General features: G+C 37.1%; 1 protein-coding gene across 1 annotated transcript; it reads right to left on the reverse strand.

Moving 5' to 3' along the window:
• Positions 1-4,346: 4,346 nt before the first annotated feature.
• On the reverse strand, positions 4,347-19,024 carry LOC121402852 (kinocilin-like). The gene is made up of 5 exons (XM_041589578.1): positions 18,557-19,024; positions 15,188-15,256; positions 10,804-10,875; positions 5,309-5,393; positions 4,347-4,482 (listed from the first exon to the last, which is right to left on the reverse strand). The coding sequence occupies exons 1-5, from the start codon at positions 18,702-18,704 to the stop codon at positions 4,422-4,424; spliced, it is 435 nt and encodes a 144-aa protein (XP_041445512.1). The 5' UTR covers positions 18,705-19,024; the 3' UTR covers positions 4,347-4,421.
• Between the last annotated feature and the right edge of the window lie 5,195 nt (positions 19,025-24,219).

The following is a 24,219-nucleotide window of genomic DNA, read 5'->3' on the forward strand; positions in this document are numbered from 1 at the left end:
GTGGAGTTTGCCCATGCCTTTCCCTTTAAAAAAGATATTTTTGATGTGAAATATTGTTTTTACTGTTCCTTCTCTGCACTGTCTATGCTTGATATACAACTTACCTAAGCTATGCAAGTTACATTAAGATCCTAGGCAAGTAATAGCATTTTTTGCTGAAGTTACATAAATTGTGCAAGCTTTAACATAACTTTATATATAAGTTAAGCAATTTGCATCATTTTTGCAATGTGGCCAGGCCCTCTTCCAAAGCAGTTTTCTCCGGGCCCATCACAACAGTACATCCTCTTCCTCCCTGATGGCAACCCTGACTTCAGTTACCCAATTGTGCTCCAATAAAGTAACTTGACAAATTTCACATCTCCCTTATCAAACCCTGAATCGCTTATAAGAGATATTGCACTCTTTCTCATTTAGTCTATTTAGGGAATAGTCTGTTGGGAAATATTGTACTTTCTGGTTTAGGACAACCCATAGACCACAGAAAAAATTACATGTAGGGATTTAAAGCCATAGGGACCTAATAAACTTATGGGTCCCTACATAATATTATATCTAAATTGGGTATTGATGTGTCTTGTAAAGCCAAAAAAAACCTTTTTATATGCATAATGTAAGAGAATTTAATTCTAAACAACTTTCCAAAATGTACTGATTAAAAGTGATTTGTAAATGTAATTGCTATTTAACAAATATTTGTGTATCCCCTTCTATTCTCTCGTTATGGCAATTGAAGCATTGTCTCATCTACAAATAATTTTAAAACCAATGAAAATGTTTCATTAATGTACACTGTCATTTGCTTGGAATAACATTAAGAAACTGATTTTGGGTGTAGATCCCCTGTAAAACATATGCATTCCTGTTGGATTGGCTGAGACTTAATATCAGGTTCATGCAAGGAATGATAAATGTGCTGATGATTTTATCTAACTCAGAAATCAATATGATAAAGACTTAACAGAGTTCCTGTCTGGCCTTTCAATTGTAATGGTAGTAGATGTCACATGTAATCATTTTCTTAACAACAGAAGTAACTGTAGAGGAGCATGTACTGAAAAGCTGTAATCTTCTTTAGCGTCTGCAGTTTCTTTTTTTTTTTTTTATCTCCCTTTATTTCTTAATTGTGAATAGAACACCTTACATCTATAGCAATTACAAACACTGGAGAAGGAAGAATTTGGGGATATCAACAGTGGGGTAAATAGATATTATTGGGCACTGCAGCAAATTAATTTTATGGCTTCCCAAATATGCAGCAGTTGTCCTGTTTTACCTATACATATTAAAATGGCTCATTAATTAGGGCTTCATGGGCCCCCTTACCTCCTGGGCCCCCTGCAGTTGCAGGGTCTGCTTCCTCTGTAGATACTCCCCCTGGAAATCATGGAACGATAAATGCAACTTATATACCAACACACGTTGATCAATAACAACATCATTGTGTTTAAAGGCATGGAGAAACTGGAGCTTTAAAAGAGACTACAATCTCAGGGTGTAAAAATGGTTGCTTGAGTAGGTGGGTCTCAAAAGATTTTCTATAACAAGGTAGAGCAATGTATATGTTATTGCAGAACTAATAATATAATTTTTCCATGGTTTCACATGTTCACAAGTGGGCCACCTATGCTCATCACTACTAACAACCCAAAAACTCATTGAAGTGGTACCTTTTACCTATTAACAATCTCACAGGGTGGTTTACTCTAAAACTCGACTTTTGCTCACTATAATAAAAAAAAATTTTTACCAAAATTTACCAATAATTCTTTTAAAAAAAGTTGGTGCAAAAAAAACTTTGCAACAAAATCATGCGACTTTTTCTGACGTTCCGAAAAATTTACTTTATCATATTGTCGCCAACACAACTCGAATTTATCGAATGAAAACCAGCACAGATCACAATGTCAAGAAACATCTTCAGGGATATCTGACTTCTACATGACCTTGACAGGTTTAAGCTGGAGTATTTCCAGATTCAGATTTTTAGCAGTTGTGGGCTATAGATATATGAATCTCTAAAAAATGTATTTTTTTCCTGTAAACATTCGAGTTTTGCCTTTAAAAACTCGACCAGAAAAAATTGAGGTTTACTAAATAGGCACTTTTATTTCACTGTGACTGTCCCTTTTTCCATAAATAGCTTTTCCTTAAATAAAAATGCAGAAGTCAAAATCACAGATCCTCTCAACTCAAAATAATATTACATTTCCAGTAGCTGTGCCAAGTACAGGTGGCTGATTAATTAAAACACACATGCATTCTAAATCAATTCAAGATAACTGGTGAGATCTAGTCTCATTGCATGACAACTTATATCAAAGAAATACAACACATTTGACAACGTTTTTTCAGCATTAAATTGATGATTAAGAATCTAAAGGTTTATTTTATGAAGTGGGCAGGGTCCAAATGCATGGGTTTTGCACTTAAATCCCTTATCTCCAATAGACACAGTTCTCACACAGTATATAATATTCTCTCCAATGTATTATCTAAAAGTTACAATATACACATTGGAAGACCACATATATATTAGTTGCTCATTTGTCCACCTGGGCTAGCTGCCCGTAGAAGTTGCATAGATACACATGAACAGATATCCGCTAGTGCAAATCAATGTACAGTTGATGCATCTCATAATTCCCAACTATAGGCACCATATTTTACATTGTGTGACCTTAGCAGGTTCATTGACATACGCTCCCAAAAGATTAAAGTTTTTGCAATTATGTACCTGCAGCAAATGCTTTTCAATTCCATTGAAATTCAGGAGGCAAATCAGCTTCACATGAACAATTATCTAACATTCCTATGGAAGGAAGTTTGTCTAGATGCACTGGAGTATACTATAAAGTCAGAGAATAGTTATATTTTTATTCTGACTTCATGAACAGTATGAAAACTAATTAAAATAAACACTAACCAATTTGGCGCAGTTAATGGTTTTATGAGTCTTTATGTATTCAGGCTGATTAAGATGAATAATTAAATGTGTTACATAGTTCTGTGCTATGGCTACAACTGCATTATTTATTAGCTTTGGGAGGTAATTGCTATGTGTCTTTGACCTAACACAGCAACAGTGGAATCATGCTGAAATTTGCAAAATAATTGAGAGGTAAAAAGCAAATCAAGTATAGCAACAAGGAACTTACAAGCCCATCCATAGATATGTGCTCAGTGTTACTCTCCTTGACTGGAACATCAGCTCCAATTAACATAAAGCACAGTAGTCTTAATACTTAATTACATGGCAGAAAAATCATACATTTCAACATTTCCCATATCTCAGTAGCGACACTCAGAAGTTAAGTAAATGTCAGTAGGTATTTAGGAACCAGTAGCTGAGGTAGAGCTTGAATCTCTTCTCTAAACTTGAAGCAGGAGATTAACAGTTGTTTAGTTGTGATGTGAAGAAAGAATAAGGGATAAAATTCAAGTTAAAGGATTGATAGCATGTTCCAATGGTACCTTTAAGTATATAAACCATTTTCAGCAGATCCCTGCCCTGTCCAAGCTGTCGGTGTTCAGTTGTATGCAAATGCACCATCTGTACATCACACAGTTCTCAGGAGGACCTCCTAACAAGCAGTACATTGAACTGAAATCTATAATGACCACAACTAGTAAACAGAACTTGGTCTCCATGGCCTACACCTACTTAATTACTAGAAAATCCGAAACTAGACCCAGTGATAAACTAAGGCTATAGAAGGCTTATAGGAATAAAGCACTCCATACCAGGGCAGCATAATATGTTGCTGCATTCTCCAATTCCCACCTATGCCCATTTCTCATCCTTTGTCCTACAACCCCTTTCAGCTTGTGTGAATTTACCTCTACTCTGCCATAAACATTACTAATCCCAGGCAAGGAAAGCTATTTCAATCTTAGAAGACGAATTCTGGGACCTGTTTGTGAAAGATAACTGTCAAACATCCACCCCAATCTGAGTGTATTTGTAGCAAAGCTCCTCTGTGTTTTGAGTGGCAGTTTGGGAGGTAAATGTAACCCTATGCAGAACAAAATGTGAATCTTCATTTCAAACAGAAAAAGAAGTTACTAATGAAACAATCAAAAAAGCTATCATGCAGTCATAAGCAGTTTACTGGTATGTTTTACTATTATACTTTAATATTGCCATTTATAATCCTAATATGTTCTTCATCCTTTTGGATGTCAGAACACAATACGAGTTCTGGATCACTCTCAAAACTCACACATCAACAGCCCCCCATGCTGACACTATATTTTGGTATATTTGCAAACCAGTGCTTCCCATGATTAACAGGGTTATTCTTTTGTTGCTGGGAGTATTTCTATATTCACAAAACACACAGACAGCCGCAAAAACACATGCTGACTTTATGGAACACTTCAGTGAGTAAAATTCTTATCAATCTGAACAGGATATTTCCTTAATTTGCAGATAACTGATGCGGCTTCTGGGCGATTAAATCCGGAGGGCCAGATGATGTCCTGGAACAGACACAAAGAAGGAAGTTCTTTCTTAGTAATCAGTAATTAATAATAACTCACAAGATAGCACTCATCAGTAAGAGGTTTGTAAAACAAGTTGCAAAATAAGGAGGGAGGACAATTATATACAGCCTACAATTCTCTGTCCTTATACACAATCTGTCACAGATAATACATATGTGGACTATAAGGGACTATATAAACAATATCTTAGTGAGTGGTTCATAGTTATTGCAACCAGAATATGTGTTTATTTTTGACTGAAATAGCTTTGAATAAAAAGGTTTTACTTTAATTGAAAAAAAGATATTCTCTCATTTATTTTTGCATGGAGGAATCCATTCCCTGCTACAGGTACTATTCCTGTTTCCTTTCTAGGACACAGCAGAAGTTCTGCCTTGCTCTATGTCAGGGTTTTTATATATATTCTCAGAAGCCAGTGTCCCACAAAGCAAAGCAGGTTCAGTTGCCCTTTTCCCACTGCAGCTTTAAAAAATAGTACTCCTCTTCGTTCCTTCAATCTACTCTTTCCCTTTCTTTTTAACATTAATCTTCATACAAACCTTTAATTCTTTGCACTCTTTTAGTTCGTGTGCCCCCTTCACTCCTCTGCTGTCACTGTCATCTTCTCAATTCTCATCCCTCCCTATTTGTAGTTTTCTTCCCCCTTTCCCCATTTTCTTTTTATTTTCTGCTAATCATCCCGTACACCAAATACATCAAATATATTTACTGTTTTATTAGTAATCTAAATATATGCAGCATTCTTTACTAAAAAGTTTACCAGATAAACTGTGTTCCAACGATAAAAAACAGAAACTCTCACCCTTCATCTGGAGAAATAATATGTGCCATGGGATTGATGTTAAGTGTTTTTCCATCTGAAGAATCCTTCATTGGGCCCAAAGAACCTATGGAAAGAAAGAAAGACTTTTTATGTTTTCGGTATTTAAAAGAACAAAATAGGGTAACACCTCAAGATAAGGCGGAGGAGCATGGAAGATCGGAAGATGAGCAAAGCTGTAGAGTATATGTAAAGATGTTTCATGGACAACATACAGGAACATCTTGAAAAATAGCTGTGCATAAGGGTGCTCTGAATCGATGTTTGGATTTGTATGTAATCTTGATGAGTTTGATATTTGGTCATGCTAATACAAAAGCTTTTTTTTTCACCTGAACCCAGGCAAGCAGTTGCCTCTTCTTGTTAAGTGCTCATTAAAAAGGTTAAATAAATTACAGGACAAATTCATGCTGTGATTTTTTTTTTCTCCTAGTGTGAAACTGGCCTTGATGTACTCTTGATTGGTACATCTAGATCTTGCTAATAAATATTACAATTCTTAGTGCTATATGTTTTAGATTTTACATGTGTAGCACACCCTCAGGTGTTGGCAGTGGTAGATGTGAGTCTAATTTCCTTAACCTGGTGACACCCGAGTCCCCAGTAACCAAGATGGCAGTGCAACAGACTCAACCTGACTTTATTAAACAGCTTCAGTTGTAAGAAACGATTGGTTAGAAAATTGGTGAACAATAACTGGACAATTATGTAGTTAACCCCTCAGGTTGAAACTGCAAAAACTAAAACAATTCAGCAATAATAGCAAGAACCCCTCAGTGTGCACACATATGCCCCCAACATATTGCCAAGTGGATATTTGTGTCATAGTGGGAGACCCTCTTACTGGGATGAAAAGCTTGGAAGTGCTGCAAATGGCACAGCAGCCTAAACAAAGGCAAAGGAAAATTCCGCTGTATGTTTATGCTGAACAGTGAAACTGGATTGTGTCTCTGGGTGTCTCTGGGTGCAAAGGCAACACAAGATGGTGATGTATCCCCTTGTAAAGGTATAAACGGTGCTCCCTCTGGAGTACAGTAGTTCGATGTGTGAAGCAATGCTGTCAACTCTCCTTGCACTGTATGTCTCTCCCTCCAAAGCACTAGCAGTATAATTATATAACTTCCAATGTCCCTTAAACTGGCAACACAAGAATGAATAACTAACAGTTCAGAAGGAACCATGCTTCTCCTCACACTATAGCTTTCTCCTTATCAAAATGGCTGATGGGCTGCACTCATGGATCACACTATAGACTCTTGGAAAAAAACTTCCTCCAGGGAATAACAACAACTCCCAGCAAGCTGTTTTTCCCCTGCTGATTAAAAGCAGTCTCTCACTGGCCAGTCACTAAACAGGCTGAAACTCACATTGCCAGACCCCAAACCTCCCAGCACATCTCTCCTCCTGCATTCTACTGTTTTGGATGTTACACGCATTCTACATCTTGCATGTGTAGAATTTATTACGGAAATGAGAAATGAGTCACCTCATGTAAAAGAGAATACTTTGAGTTATAAGAGTTTGCAAGTATTTCAACTAATTAAACTATTTTAACTAAAAAAATTGCATAGCTGTTATAAAATGGATTTTCAAATATAATTTTTTGCCTAAGCTGTTTTGTGTTTTCTAAATTTAATTACTTTGAAGAATGAATAATGCTGCTTCCTTTAGGATATATGGTCCCAGAATCTATCACTTTACAATGCAAAAAGAAAAGAGAGGGGGTCAATGACTCTACCAGACCAATGGAATCATGTATGTCTGTGTTAAAAAGAAAATATAAAAAAAATAAATTATATATATAGATATATATATATATATATATATATATATATATATATATATATACATAAAAACAAGTCCCAAAGGTGCACTCCGTTTCCTGTGGAAATGCCCGGGTGCCAGCAAACATGTAATGGTATATCTGCAGGAATAGCGACACTCACGGGACTCTTCTGAAGCTTAACAAATGTGATACTTTATTGGAGACTCAACGTTTCGATCCCCCACAGGGATCGTCGTCAGGAGAATACAGAACAAACAACCAGAGACCGCATGGTCCCACAGAATTTAAACCCCCTATATAAGCTCTAATGGGAAAGCAGGGAGCTTTTAAGACCCAGACAACAAACTTACACCTATGAATAATTTCCTTCCTATACTATTAGTATGTTTGTTGACTGGCGCTTAAAAGCTCCCTGCTTTCCCACTAGAGCTCCTGAGCTAATGTTAAGTGTGCAATGGTCTTACTACTCAGTCACACTGGTTGTTGGGGGACTGGACTACAAACTTAGAATGCTCACAAACAGTGTAGAACTCATGTACAATGAGGGGCCTTGGCATGGCACGTGAGCTTACATATTTTGGCCAAAGTGTCGTACTAACACCTCATTTTTTGTAATTATTTTTTACAGGCAAATGGAGCGCTGGCAAATTTTCTCTTTCTCTTTGTGTTCAAATATTGGCTTTTTATCGTTTACGGCAGCTCTCAACAACAGAATCATCATCATTTATTTATATAGCGTTGTCAAGATACGCAGTGCTTTAGTGGGTTAGACCGAGCGCTGGGACAATAGTGTCTACGGCAGCTGTTCATCGCCACAGCATGAATTAGACTGAGCGCTGACGATTTCTTCTGTGTTTGATATACTTATGGTAACAGATTTACAAACTGAACAGGAAGCGACTTTGCCACAATTGTGGCTAAAATCCAATAAGTTGGGCTGTTTTAGATGCAGTGGATGTATTACCTGAGGCTTTCTTTAAACTGGATCACGTTTCTCTCACCCACATAGTGGCAAGCAATATGAAATACAATATAGATTGACTTGTCTCTCTGAATATGTGGTATATTGTATTATATGTCCGTGTGGACTATACTACGTTGGGAAATGCACCACATCCTTTTGAATTCAGATGAGCAATCATAGGTCCTCTATACGCACAGCTTTGACTTCTGGGAAAGCTGATATTTCCCTAGCGAGACAAAAGGCCAAATGGATTCTGTATTGGACACTGTGGCCTTTAGGGGGCTTAATGAATCTACTCATTGGTCTGCTTCATAAACAACTCATTATGTAAGCCTGAATTTGAAAATGTTCCTTTTGGAAAATATTTTTATGGTATAATTTACTTTGAAATGTTTAGAATTTGTGTTATATTTGCACAATGTTTTGCACATTTGCATTAATATACTTTTAACTGTCTGTTATAACAAGATGGTTTTTCTATATACTGTTAGCTATATTCTCTATGAGGTTTTTGTATAATTATATGACATTTTTCTATTGGGGAAGGGATTCATTCTTTATCGATGGATTACCAAAATATGAAGGTACCCTAATACTTAGTGATGATGTGTGTCATTTAAGTATTAATAGACATTATGTCAAAGTGGCGATGGTGTCGGATTAATGATAACATGCTTGATGAATACGCAGTTATCGTCTGATAAGCTTTTTAGACATATTGCAGTTACACATGTTGCGGTTACACATATTGCAGTTACACACAATGCAGTTACATTTATATATATATAAATATAGTTTTTCCAGTTCACTTAGGGGGAAATGTAATAAAACTTGCAATGAGAAAAACAATTTATACTCTTCATTAGACTGTTATTGCATTACAGATTTTAATTGCTCATTGTGCACTTTTAAGAAGTGCTTGAAGGTATTGTAATCTTTTGAAGCAAACATTTTCGGTAAGAAGTTTTATTATAAACACCGTGCAATATAAAATTTGCAATCTTTCTTCCACTGTCGGAAGTGAAACATAACAACTAATTAATATATAAAAGAAAAGGTGGAACCTGCTCCCGTGATATCCAGGCTTTGTATTACTTTTTCAGTTCAAAGCGAACAGCACTATGAATATATTAAAGCCATTCAATATATTAGCAACAGGTCTGGGGCAGTAGATTAAACAGGTCAATTTCCTTTTGGAACCTGATGTGTAAAAGCAAAAGTTGGCTGTGCTCTGGCCTAGAGAGTACAAAGAAACAATTTGTAGTTTAGGCAAATCAGGCCACATTGTTCATTCCAGATCATCATAACGTCAATGCAGAGGTGATAACAGGTTTAGCTCAGTGCTTAGGACTTAAATTAGCAAACCCATGAGACATCACATCTACCTGGAAGCTCCAAAACAAACATTTTTCTATGTTTGGGGTTGGCAGTGAAGCCGCTGCTTTGCAAATAAAACATGTTCTGAGTTCTGTATTTGTGAAATTGAAAATGTTTTTGATTCTCCATCCACTATCAATATATGAGAGACATTGAGGCATTGTGTGTATTAATGATCTATTGAACAAAATAGAGATTGTTTGTCCATATATTGCAATATATTTTAAGATGCAGCAGGTTTAAGGTGGTGAAGTGTCGACGTTGAAGTTTTTTAAAGAGACAGTACTTTGATTTTCGAATGGTCAAATATTCAAACTTTTTTCAATTCAAATCAAAGTCGAATTTGGCTTATTCGATGGTCGAAGTACCCAAAAATTACTTTGAAATTCAACGTTTTTGAATTTGGAAATTCCCTTTGAATTCACTTCCACCATTAGTAAATGGGCCCCTCAATTTCAACTGATTAATTAATCATCAATTCCACTGCTTCATTATACATTTTACACAGGGACTTAGTAAGTTGCAGGTAAAAAGTAGTCCCTGTGTAAAATATTTAATGAAGCAGTAGAATTGATGAATCAGATGAAAGTTGAGTGTAGGACTGGCCAGAGCAGGGATGACTTTGACGTAATCTGCTTTGTCATAAAATTTACTGCATGTGCTTTCTGTCGCAAATTGGACAAAGTTGGGCGAAAGTTTATATATCGTCATTTCCAGTGTTCGCCGCCTGATCAGGAGGTGCTGGTAGTTCCACGTTTCCCCTGCATCAATTGGTATAGCCTATTCCTCAATTTGGAACTGAAGGCACAAAGGTCTGAGCAGCATTGAGCTTAGATGTATAGAATGCTTAGGTCACACTTTGGCACAAGTGGGGGGGGGACAGTGCAGGAGCACCACTGCACTTGTGGTCGTAAATGACCCCACCTCAAAATGAAGCCTTTCGGCTGCATATTCACTTTTAACTTATTTATCATCCAAACTTTACATAGAGGGTAAAGTACTTGCAAAAATATGCTTTAAATGTCTTGTGCCTGCCCATTTTAAACACATTTTCATACTACAAGTGGTGTGTATCCTCTGTGGAATATTTATAAAAGTGTCTAAAAAATTGCATTGAAATACACCGAATAGGGCACACCATGTGTGTTTGTGGTTTGTTTGCTTTGCTAAACTTTTGGATTTCCAACCATTCTATTTCAACCTAATTGACTTAGTGACTATGTTTCTTTGTCAAGAATAAATGTGACCAGGAAGTCCCCATTCCACCATAAATTTTGAGGTGCCACCAGAATTTTAATCAGCATTTAGAATTCCCCCGATTAACCCATAAGAGCTTAGTCTTTTTCTTACTTTCCCTTTTTGCTGGTTCATTTGTCATCTCTTCATTATTTGCAGATGGATAGGGTTGAATCCTTGCATGTCCTAAAATTCGGAAAATAAATATAATTAACAAAACAAAAAGGAAAAAAAACAATTGGTTGTACTGTGATTAGGAGTTATAGCTCAGACTCAGATCATCCTGATTCATTTTGAAATACAAAAACATTCTATAGTTGTTCTACATTCAGATGTGTGGGTATTTTTGCCTCCCTTTTTTTTTTTTGCCAAATGCAATGGAGTCAATGGGCATTTTAATTCACCAAATGAACTGGAAGAAATGGGCACAGTGAAATTCTAGCACAGATTCACAGTTTTCACCACTGATAAATACACAAACTTCCCGCAAAAGGCCAAGGGGCATTTGAATAAATGTGCATGATCTGAGAGTTATTCAGCTGGACTATAATGAATACTGCTAACAATAGACTTCTGAAGCCATTAAATAGTTCCTAGCATATTGGCAGTAGACATGATTCAGTTTGTTTGAGACTAGAGAACCCCTACTTAGAATTTCCATTCCGTTTCTAATTATAAAATGCCAAATAATGCTCTAAGCATGTGTAAGGGTTTATGGTGGAATCAATAAGACGTTTTAAAATTCAAATTTCCTCCAGTTCCTTTATGTTATACATTAGTAACTCATTACTTAAAGTGTGAGTATGAGAGCCCTGTCGCTGGTGGGTTTACTGGTTAATGGCATACATGATGGACAAAGATATCAATAACAAGTCCTAATGCTGAACCCCAATTGTGGTTCTAGTCCTGTTTAAAAGTCCTCTTGACTGTATCTTTTCTGTGGGGGTCTACATGAAGTAGTCTGTCTCTCCACACCCTCTTTCCTCATTCAGGCATGATCCAAAAGCAGGGGCGTAACTACAGAGGGAGCAGACCCTGCAGCTGAAGGGGAGCCCAGGAGGTATAGGGGCCCATGAGGCCCAGTAATATATAGTCCAAAAGACTAAAATATGACAGTCCGCTTCATTATATTTTCTTCTATAGGATCATATATCATTGTAGTGGTGCTATCCGTAGCTCATCCCCTATTTTATGGCCAATAGACATACTGTCCCACAAGGTAGGAACTTCAACCCCTCTACTTGTATCTTTTCACCAGTGCCATGTTTAAGGAGCAAAAAGAGATGTATGATTTAATGTAAAAGTAAATTCCACAAAAGACGTGCACCTCTATAGAAGGTGCGATTTTGAAGAGATAATAATAGAATTGGTGACTAGTAGAAGAGTAGAAGTGGTGGTTGTATGAATACTAAGAGATAGGGTTGTAGTTATTGGGTGAAGAAAAATTGTGGACAGCTTTGTAGGGCATTGGTGTTAGCTTTCATTTTATCCTGAGTGGAAGTCAAAAAGAGTGATCAGAGAATATCTGCCAAATTATGTGATATCAACTGAAAATATAAGAGTAAATATACATTTCAGCCACACAGAGAAGAGCAAGTAATGCATTTGTATCTGAAAGGTGAAATTTGTGCAGAGGAACAACTCTACATCTGTAAAATAATCCATAATAATTCCAGGCATCTATCATTGGCCAAGAATGATTGTAATTATAGTTTAGCAATAGCTTTAGATTAATTTTATACAAGGGTTAAAGCTTTGTTCTTTTCCTTTACGTGCATCAAAAGCAAGATAATTTAATTGTAGGTGTAGGATTGCCATATGTGTCATGGTTGCAAGGTGCTCTCTTACTGAGATGTCTTCATAAAAGGTAGTGTAAAATTTTGCATAAAGGAAGATGCATTTATAATGAAGAACACTGCTTTGGGCAGCAGATGAATACAAAGTGAGTCACCTTTACATTCCACTGCAAGCAGCACTGAATTTAATTATGTTTGGATACAATGCTTAGATACCTGCGAATCTGAGCGATAAAAGAATGTTTTACCATGATATTATATCATTATTATAGATATATCTTCTTTTGAAAAATAAAACTTCTAAAAAGGCCATACCTATTTTTTTAAACTTTAAATTGATTTATACAAATAAAAAATAAATATTGAAAAATGGAAATCTATTTAAAGGGCAGATAAAGACAATTTCACAGTTTGCATGTCTCCTTAGACAGTAACTCTAGGAGGCCCACAGTTGGATGTGTCCATCAGAGGTGTCTTCCACATCCTCTTCTCCTTGGGGGAAAGCAGTGGCTGCTCTAAGGTTCTGGGTTTCAGTGCATATATGGTTCAATTACACATTATCATCTACCTGAAGGGTAGAAGACTGTAAAGGCCAAGAAAAAAACGACAACTCCTTTTATGGCAAATGGATGTTATTGAGTTTCCCACAACAAGCAGTCCAATGTCATAGAGATAGAGTACCTCCCCTACCTACCTTCCATTAGGGATGTCGCGGACTGTTCGCCCGCGAACTAATTCGCGCGAACATCGACCGTTCGCGTCCGCCGAATGTTCGCGAACGTTGCGCAACGTTCGCCAATTTGGGTTCGCCTTAGCTGGCGCTTTTTTTTGCCATTTCTCCCCCAGACCAGCAGATACATGGCAGCCAATCAGGAAGCTCTCCCTCCTGGACCACCCCCACACCCCCTGGACCACTCCCCTTCCATATATAAACTGAAGCCCTGCAGCGTTTTTTCATTCTGCCTGTGTGTGCTTGGAAGAGCTAGTGTAGGGAGAGAGCTGTTAGTGATTTGAGGGACAGTTGATAGTAACTTTGCTGGCTAGTAATCTACTTGATACTGCTCTGTATTGTAGGGACAGAAGTCTGCAGGGATTTGAGGGACATTTTAGGTTAGGTAGCTTTGCTGGCTAGTAATGCCACCTAGCTGTGTGAGCTTGTTCACATTCTGTCTAAATAATAAAAATAATAATTCCGTGTCCGTAAACACCACCTGAGTGACGTTTTTCAAGCAGCAATAATATATTCCGTATCCACTACTGTATACGTTGACCTTGCAGGCATTGTTTGCCCAGTCTTTAACCAAGTGCCACCTAGCTGTGTGAGCTTTTTCACATTCCGTGTCCAGAAACACCACCTGAGTGACGTAGTGTGATTTCTGCCCTTTACAGCACAAAACGCAGCGCTGTGTCAACAATGTATTTTTCAGAAACATTTTTGCCCTTGATCCCCCTCTGGCATGCCACTGTCCAGGTTGTTGCACCCTTTAAACAACTTTAAAATCATTTTTCTGGCCAGAAATGTCTTTTCTAGCTTTTAAAATTCGCCTTCCCATTGAAGTCTATGGGGTTCGCAACGTTCGCGAACCGTTCGCATTTTTGTCCGGACGTTCGCGAACATGTTCGCGAACATTTTTTCCGACGTTCGCTACATCCCTACCTTCCATCATTGCAGGCCCTCTTCCTCCCTATTTCAGGGGCGCAGGGTACAAGTTATTACTGCACATGTGTATTAAGTAACCTGTTCCGCAAGGGCTATGTATTCATAAGGGCATGCAGCTATAGGAATACCATAATACCATAATTCTTAATAGATTTCAGAGGTCAACATGAAAGCAAATACATAAGCCTGTCGTGAGTCTTGAATATTAGTTCTGGCACAAAGTTCAAAGTGCAATGTGCAATTGGTTCCACTTGCCATAATTTTTACTTAAAATGTATGGTTTCTCCCAATATTCCGTTTGCAATTATGCCCACCTCAGTACAGTGCCTTGAGTACAAAGATTTTCCAGGTAGAGAATAACACTCATTTAAGCGAATGTTGCATCTGCCATATAAGTGTTAGCTTTTGGGAGGGACATGGGCATCTGTTTGGACACTCCTCCTATACCCAACAGTTACTAGGCGTAGAAATCTTGTACTGGCATGTGCTAAAATAAGGTGTCATATCAAGTGCCAACCTTAGTAGGTTGTATTGCTTAGCCTCCCACATTCCCTCATTCTACAGCTTAGATGGTACAACTTTCTCCCAAATATGTACTATTCACTACATGGCAAAACTGGATCAGTTCCAGCCATGTATAAATGTTTACACCCAGTTCCAAAGAGACAAAGAGTTGCATCAAACTACAATGGGAGCAATTATCTTGGAATGCTGGAAAAATACATTGTGAGTAAAAATTGTCAATTTGCACTTGAATTCAATAATTAATTAAAGTATGTAAGAATATATTCAATTACTTTAAATTGTAGTATGATAAAGTGTACAAAAATATTTTCACCTTGCAGTTATTTCTTGTCTTTTCATTCCGGAATCATTACATACTGAGCACCATTTATCCTGGGAGGATAATAAGTTATTTGGCAGGTATAGATTTAATCAGATACATGATTCCCTTTAAGCAATCATCTTCTTTCATTTATGATTAGTTGGTAATTAAAAATAAGATGGATTACTTAGGTCTGGTACATAGATAATAGTTTACCTAGGAATGGCAGCATTTGATTGAAGTTCAGCCATGCCTTAATGAATGGGCTTATTGAAATGAGGAGAGCTGCAGGAAACAAAAAAAATGGTTAAAACAAAAGGACAAAGCATGATATGTTGACCATATCAGTTAGCAGTAGATGTCAAGAACACTTTCTAAGATTTGATGGGTTCCATACATACATAGTAATATACATACATAGCTGCAGAATATTTCCCCGCTACTGACTTTACTGGGGATTTTTTTAGATTTCAAGTTGTATATAATAAATGTGACATAACATTGTTTGTCTAAATTAAAAAGAATATAGTTACAAACTCACATAGAAAATACAGAGACAGATGGCTTCCAGTGATATTATATTCAATGAAATTCTAACCTATCCAAACAGACGCCTGTGTTAACAAAGTCATAGGGGGAAATTGTGTTTTCCCCCTATCAGCAGCTTCATAGTCCAATTAAACACAATGTAATTATAGGCAGACAATATACATTACCTGTACTTAGTATTTAGTTCCTAATTGGTCCATAAATTGTAATCCCTTGGGACAAATAAGTCTCTAAATTATTTTCTGCTGAGTGTGTTAAAGCTCAATAAAGAGAAGTTTAAAAAGCAAGCATTCAATGGGGTTGCTTCCAAAAGTCAGAAGATGACAATTCATAATGATGATGATGATGATGATGAAAGATGAGGCAGTAAGGTATGAAAGTCCTAAAGATAGTGGTATGACAAAACAGGATCTGGAAGCAACCATGAAAGAGTTTGTGTTGCCAACTGCACAACAGAAAAAAGTTTCATTCTCTGAATGAGAACATCCTGATGCTTCATGATGACTAGTGATGGGCAAATAAATTCGCCAGGCATGGATTTGCTGCAAGTTTTTTGCATTTCGAGGGCCGCAAATGTTTTCGCAAAACTGCATTGAAAATTCAGAGGCGAAAATTCAGAGTGCCTCCAAAAAAAAAATTGTCACGCATAAAAATTGTTGTGCGCATAAAAATTGTCGTGCGTCAAAATTATTCAGACGCCCATTGACCTTTTGGACAAAATATTAGCAATGATAAAAATTTCGATCGAATTAAAAATTGTCGCGCGTCGATGCCCATTGACCAATTTTCGCCTTTTTGCAAATTTTTGCTGTTTTCCAAATTATTCGGTGAAACGGCCCAGATTCGCCCATCACTTATGATGACTGTTGTTACATCATGGGTTCCTACAGCAAAACTAGTCTAGGTTTTTGATTAGCTCTGGAATGACCTTTATAAGCTTCCACCTCTCACAGGGCAATGTAACAGTATACTCGAGCACACAGTGCACCAAACGGTAAAAGAAACTTTCTCCATTTCCATTGTCTCTGCCAACAGATGTTACAGCAAACTGCATCTACCTTGTTCCATAGGCTGATTTTTTAACAAACAGCTTTTGGTTGTTGGAATATTTCTTAGCAGAGTAGGATATAATACTATTAAAGTTGCCATTTCGTGGTAACCTTAACTTTAATGATGCAACTATATATACTGTATTTAAATGCTTGCTTATTTGATTATGCATTTTGTCCTAGCCTTACATTCACGTAAATTCAGCAGAAATGCATTTATATCAGAGCATTGTCACTGGTCCTAATTTCAATGAGAAGTCTCATTAGTTTCTTACTGTATTATTTTCACAAGCACAGAAGGCATTAGTGTTTAAAATCCTGAATGATTGACAATATACTTTTGGTGATTGAACACTGAGCAAAGTAGATATGAAAACTGTTTGATGAAGCAAAGTCCAAGAAATATTGTTCAACAAGATTCTTACTTGGAAATGCCATGGCCATATACTTTGCGTTGCATTTGTATGTCACCTGATGCTTTCAGCACAAGGCCATATTGTATGGGTTTATTTATTAACACTGGCAAAAAGTGCACGTGGGCAGTAACCTTGGTGACCAATCAAAAGTTGCTTTTATTTATCTACCTGAAGCTGGCTAAGAAAAGCTCATCACTTACTGGTTCCTATGGGTTACTGCCCAGGGCAAATGAGCCCAGTTTTAATAAATGAGCCACTGTTTTATCGAAAGACTGCTTACTTCTGCTGTCAAAAAATCCCAAATAGCTTGCAGGCATACATACATAATGCAAGTGAAAATGTACCATGTGACATTAGCTTAAATGCGTTATTAAAATTCAGACAACCCAGAAAACATATCCAATAATTCCACTGAAGTTAATAAAGTAATTATGGTAATCATAAAAGAACAATAACCAGCTATTGCATTTGGTAATTTGGCTTCAATTACACAAGGATGCAGGAAAAACAGGGAAAGCAAAATACATTATGTGTGTATATATATATATGATACTTAGAAATAATAAAGGAAATGCAAATGAGCAAGTTGAAGGCCAAGACATAATTATGTCATACACATCAATCCAGATTGTATTTACACCATGACATGTGCCCTTGTGTGTCTGTGGATGAGGCACATAACAGTCCAGAATATAAAGTGTTCATGTTAGTAGGGAAATTGTTACATATATTATATACAATATATGCACACTTAAAATATAATTCTCTGGTGCTAGTAAAGAAGGGACTCTCTACCAATGTCACAGGATAGAAAATTGTGAGCTTTCAAGTTGAAAATGTCTATTAAACACAGATTTTAGTGGAGAGGAGAACTGAATATAGAATTTTAAATGCTATGTGAAGTGATGTGTTATGTGATATTTTTCAATGCTGTATACAATCCTAACTATGGTCTCTTTCGGAACCACTGTCTTAGATATTCTGTAGTTTATGACTGATTAAATGTGTCTTTTAAAGGGATTGTTCCCCTTTAAATTAAATTTACATCAATATGATGTAAAGAGGGATATTCTGAGACAATTTGCAATTGGTCTTTATTTTTTGATGCTATTTAGTTTTTTATTCAGCAGCTCTCCAGTTTGCAATTTCAGCAATCTGGGTGCCAGGGTCCAAATTACCCTAGCAACCATGCACTGATTGATTATGGGACTGGAATATGAATAGGAGAGGAAATAAAAAGTAGCAATAATGATACAGTTGTAGCCTTACAGAGCATTTGTTTTTTAGATGGGTCAGTGACCCCCATTTGAAAGCCCGAAAGAGTCAGAGGGAGACGACAAATAATTCAGAAACTATAAATAAAAAAAAATGAAGGCCAAATGAAAAGGTCCTTAGAATTAGCCATTCTATAACATACTAAATGTACCACTTTAAAAACCTCGTACCACCCCATGTAACTCGTATTCTCTTTGCTACATGAGTCCTGGTTCTTGTTACCAGGATACCATATACATACTGTATGGACTAAGTACAAGCTAATAAATTATATATACTGTATATCTTTATCTTACCAAATCCAGCTGCACCCAGGAATATTCCTCCAACCGCAGCTGCTCCACAAGAATCTGAGACTCCAACGATGATACTTCCAGCCACTATACCAATCAGAGCACTAGCTACCCGGAGACCATAATATTCATTGGTGCTGACTGGATTCATGCATAAAGATTTAAAAATATTAGTTATTCCACTTAAAAAATGGTAAAAAATTAAAGAGGTAGCTTTGCTAAAGCAGAAAATGATTGCTATGAATGCAAAATAGAACTAGAAAATGCAAAATCTGATTAGCACCCATTCATTTCTGTGTATGTTTGAGGATATTTGCCCTCAGTCTGAAAAGTCTGTATTCTTGGTTGATTAACAGTGCAAAACTTGATGATCCTTCATTCCCATTCACCTTAGCCTATTAAACTTTAAAGTTATGTGTTAGGTTACTTTAGGGGAGAAGGTCCTGTTGAGGATTATGTTGAATTGTTCGATGCTTGATTCAGACTTGCAGGGCAAAGTTTCATCTAATGAAAAGCAATGTGTTTATCTGCACAAACTGAAACAGGATCTGTACGGTAGTAAATAATTTGCACTCTGCTCAGTCTGCCCAGAAACACAATTCTCATATATTACATTGCAAATGTCTCTATTTAGACTGTCAATTCAGAATTATTCAGCTGACTGACCTGCCAAGATTTTAATAAATGCCTTGGCCTTCTCAGATGCCCTTTTTTCATAATCATGGCTTCAAATTCTTGTACTTCTGGCAATGGCCTTAATAGTATAGATTACGGTAAATACCAAAATGTCTTTTTATTTAATAAGACTGAACTATGTTTCAGGAGCAGGCATTTGTCATGCAGACATCTATATTAAAATCGAACTCTGGTTATTTAGCACTGATAAATCTCATTAATATGCAATTCAAATTATGATTTTTAGACTTTCTGTGTTTGTGTTGTTAACCATGCCCCATGGCTACTCCAATAGACCAAGGTTTTTTTTTTTACCACTAGGCTCGAGTCTAGACAGCATCTCTAAATAAATGGACTTCATTTCATGTAGTCCCCTAGGAGGGTTTTGGACAGCTAAGAGCTGGTCCTGATTTTCTTTTGATAAGGGGAGTGTTTCCCATTCCTGGAATAAAGTATTTCCCTGGCAGGGTTGTCAGGGTTCCCTAGTCTTAGAAAACGGAACCACCACACAGGGTTGGACCGGGCCGGCAGGACACCGTGAAAAAACCCGCTCTATAAGTAAAAGGCAGGATCAGTAATTAGTAGAGCATGCAGAAGCTCCAACGAGGAGACCAGGAAAAGAAGGAAGTACCCTGTTGTTTCATAGTATAGTGATCACATGTAATAATGCTCCAATGGGAGTTGCAGGGAGTTTTTACCCAGCCAAGTTCGAGGTAATCCAGTTGGGGTAATCCAGAGTGTAAGGTTCCCAATCTTCCCATATAGTGTTACACATGATTCCCAAGATTGTTTAGCCCTACTATTTACAAATAGGAGGGTAGTTCTCTATCAGCAATACCGTATTTACATAATTATTCATATAATAGGTAAGTATGGCATTGATATATTTTAATTGTTTTGTAGGCAGTGATGAATTTGATTTTGCAGTTCAATATGTGGGGTGCATGAAATCTTCTCCTGCAAAGTAAACAACTGTAAGTGCATGGTCTTGATCCTGGAAGATATGAATTCAGATCAGAACTGAACACTGAGTGCAAGAGGTGTTAAGAACTATTATGTTGCTTTAGTAGAACTACAATGTTTGAAATAACTTGTATACATGCTTTATATACTCCCAGAAACAGTAACCGAAGGACAAAGTGTTGTTTATAAAAAAAAAAAAAAAACAAGTTCTGAGAGATAGGAAATTCTCTGGAGATGTCATACTGGCAAAACTGCTAAAAGCACAGAGTAGGAGGATAAAACAGATTCTAACGTCCAAACATTTCCTTTCTTCTATCAGCAATTAAAAAGGCTGGGATTGTTTGCTGATAGCTAAAGCTTTTTGAAAAGATTTTCTTTATTTTTAATAGGGGAAAACACTGTTGATGCTGAGGTTGCTGCCACTTGCACTTTGGACTAGAGCCTTAGGCCTTAAATTGTACTCAATCAAAACTAGATGGGATAATCTGATTATGACATTTAAAATAATAACTCTGCAAATAGCAGCATCGTGCACTATATGGCCAAAAGCATATGGACATCCTAGCTGGCCAGCAGGTTGGGGTAATCAGGTCTGGCTCTCAGTTAATATTCCCATTAATTCCACAAAAATTCAGTTGAGTTGAGGTTTCGACTGTGTGCAGGTCAGTCAAGTACTTCCAGTCCGATCTCTTCATGGACGTCACTTTGTGCACCTGGTTATTATGCTGCTGAAATAGAAAGGGTCTGTTGCCGCAAACAAGGAATTTCATTGTATCATATAGCGGCATCTGTGTCACCAAAGATGGTTGTAGTTTAAAAAGTCAATTCCAATAATAAAAAGGGGTGGCTTAAATATCTTAAATACCAATTCCACCAAAACAAAGCAGTATTGGAACTAATACAACTGTTTATAGATAGATTTTTATTCTTTTTTCTCAAGACCAGGTTGTCAGTGGAGTGACAGCATATTCATAGCCTTTGTAGCAACTTAAACACATTTCATTAGTACTTCTGTTCCAGACTACAATGGTGATTTGGCCAAATGGCATGCTGGCCCAGCTCCCAATGGTATATAAAATTAATTTTAAGTTCAAATTTTCCCAACTGTCGAAAATGTTTTGAGGCTGCTACAAGTTGCATAAGGGATATTGTAATTATGGTGGCTAGGTGGCAGGAATATAGACTTGTTTCAGTGCTATTCTGTGTCACTGTTGTCCTGCATTAAAGGACAGGAATACCAAAAACAAATCACTTTAAAGGGGAACTATCATGAATAAGACATTGATAAGTGTGACGGTACATATAGTGCAGTTAAAAATATTAAATTGTCAACACGCTGTCCAAGCTCCATCGCAATGCAAAGGGGAGAGGATATACATCAGTGGAGCAAAATGAAGGCTGTTCTAGGGTGCAGGATGTTTAACTCCATAGACAGTCTCCTGATGAATAGCTAGCGTGCCCTAAAATGGTCATGAGAGGGGGTTTGCTGAACTGATGAATGCGTAGCTCAGCACACTCACACTCCAAATGTTTGCAAAGTAAAGTAAAGGATGTAAAGGAGTCAGAATTTTTTTTATATCTGTCAACCTGGCTAAAACTGAGCTTGGTGGCTTTTCAACTTTATGATCATAACTTTGTAACTATAACTCCTGTCTTTGTGAACACATGCATTTGCAGATCTACTGAATTACTTAGACAGGGACCCAGGGAATGTGCACTGACCCATTTGGTTATGTCAGTAGCACTTCCCTTATACTTATATATATATATTTCTACTTAGCAATGTGAGTGCTCCCACAACCCCTCTTTTGTATTTGAGCTTGTGGTTTCCCACACAAACCTAGTTCTTCATTCCTTTCACCATTACTACTGATGGCATGACCATTAACCCTGTTAATTCAGCACGCTGCCTGGAGGTCATCTTTGGCCAGTCCCTTCTCTAATCTTAATGCCAATGCCAAAACCTTGAGGGTTTTCCACTTAAGGGACAACTCCTTAACTTTGCACACTTTTCCCCTCCAATTTGTGACTATATGCTATCCACCCACTTAAGCTGGCCATAGATGCAAAGATCCGATCGTACGAATCATCGTACGATCGGACTTTCCCATCTCCCGACCCGCCACTAACAATTCAGATCAAAGTCTTACCAGTCAGATCAAATAAAGTAGTTAAAGAACAGATCAGCAATGTTCTGCCCCTGACAGCAATCGTACGATATCTATGTCCAACCAAAGCTAGTGACCCTCCCACTGAAAACCGTACGATCGGCAATACACGCAGAGATATTATCGGCAGCCGACAAATTTTCTAACCTGTCCGATCGACCATACGACCGATCTCCGCCGGACGATAAATGTCGGGACTCTCCACACACGGTTCGAAAATCGTATGAATCCTCGATTCGTACGATCAGATCTTTGCGTCTATGGCCAGCTTTAGATTGTAAGCTTTACAGAGAAGGAAACTCCTTCCTACTGTCTCTCTTACCATATGGCATTCTAAGGTGTGTGTGTGTGTGTATATATATATTTATTTTATTTATGTCACTTGTCCCCCCTGTGTATAATATATTTTGAGATAGTATCTTGCTGGGTATGCTTTCAGTGCTTTACAAATAAAGTTATACATATGTATTTAATCAATGCAACATCACTGAAACATAGAACATTTAATCAAATTCTACATATTGAAGGATACTTTGATAGGTCCCTTCTAATAGATTCCAAGAGCCCATGCGATTGCCACTGCAATAGTGAATACCCACTGAAAGATATTTTTATAATTTCAAACTGTTAAAGCATGACTGCATCTGATGTTTTCTGAGTATACAAGTTTCATGTAAGCCTGAGAGCCTTGAGACTTAAGGCAATCGGATGTAATGTTTTCTTTCAGTCATTTTGACACAGAACATGGTTGCTGGGGTGAGACTGAATTAAACTACAAGAGGTTCTCCTAATGGAGTTATAAAATTACAGCTCTTCTATAAATACTAGCAGCCAGGCAGCCTCAGTGCTGTAAGAATGGTAATGGTGGCTTTTGAACTGCATTGCATATATCATTTAATAAAGAACAGCCTGTGAGTGGGTACTGAATGTGCTGGGGGTATATTCCACTTGCAGTTGATCTTTGTAGCAACCAAGAACATTTTAACTATAAAAGTACTAGACATTGGAATCTTATAACAGTGGTGCTATAGGAAAATACTGGTTTATTGAGTCCCTGTAGTATGCATTGTACATCTTTTAAAGTAAACACACAATTCACAATCTATGTACACCATTTCCCCCTAACACGTCCAGCACAATAGTAGGTGGGCCTTAAACAGCATGTGCCAGTACCCTCAGACGGTCTTTCTTCCTTGTGTGATTGAATTATATCTAATACAGATATTGGATCCATTACATAGAAACCTATTATCCAGAAAGCTTTGAATTACCCATAGACTCCATTTTATCCAAATACTCGAAATTTTTAAAAATGATTTCCCTTTTCTGTGTAATAACAAAACAGTACCTTGTACTTGATCCAAACTAAGATACAATTAATCCTTATTGGACACAAAACCAGCATAATGTGTTTATTTAATGTTTATATGATTATATGTTTATATGATTTTCTAGTAGACTTAAGGTATGAGGATCCAAATTACGGGAAGAATCATTATCCAGAAAACCCCTGGTCCTGAGCATTCTGGATAGCAGGTCCCATACCTGTACATTCAAATCTACAAATGTCTGCAGCTTCTCTGTTGCTCCCCAAACCTCATTCTTTCTTAGAATATTTTACCTTGTCCAGTTATCATTGTCTTTAAAGGGCATGTAAAGACAAAAAACAATCCCATTTTTACTTTCTTTAATGAAAAATAAACCTATCTCCAATATACTTTAATTAAAAAATGTGTACTGTTTTTATAAGAAACCTGACTGTATGCAGTGAAATTCTCCCTTCATTTACTGCTGTGGATAGGAATTGTCAGATGGTCCCTAACTGCTGAGCAGGGAAACAATCATACTTATGAACAGCAG

The sequence above is a fragment of the Xenopus laevis genome, chromosome 4L (genome assembly GCF_017654675.1).
Source record: "Xenopus laevis strain J_2021 chromosome 4L, Xenopus_laevis_v10.1, whole genome shotgun sequence".
Classification (NCBI taxonomy): domain Eukaryota; kingdom Metazoa; phylum Chordata; class Amphibia; order Anura; family Pipidae; genus Xenopus; species Xenopus laevis.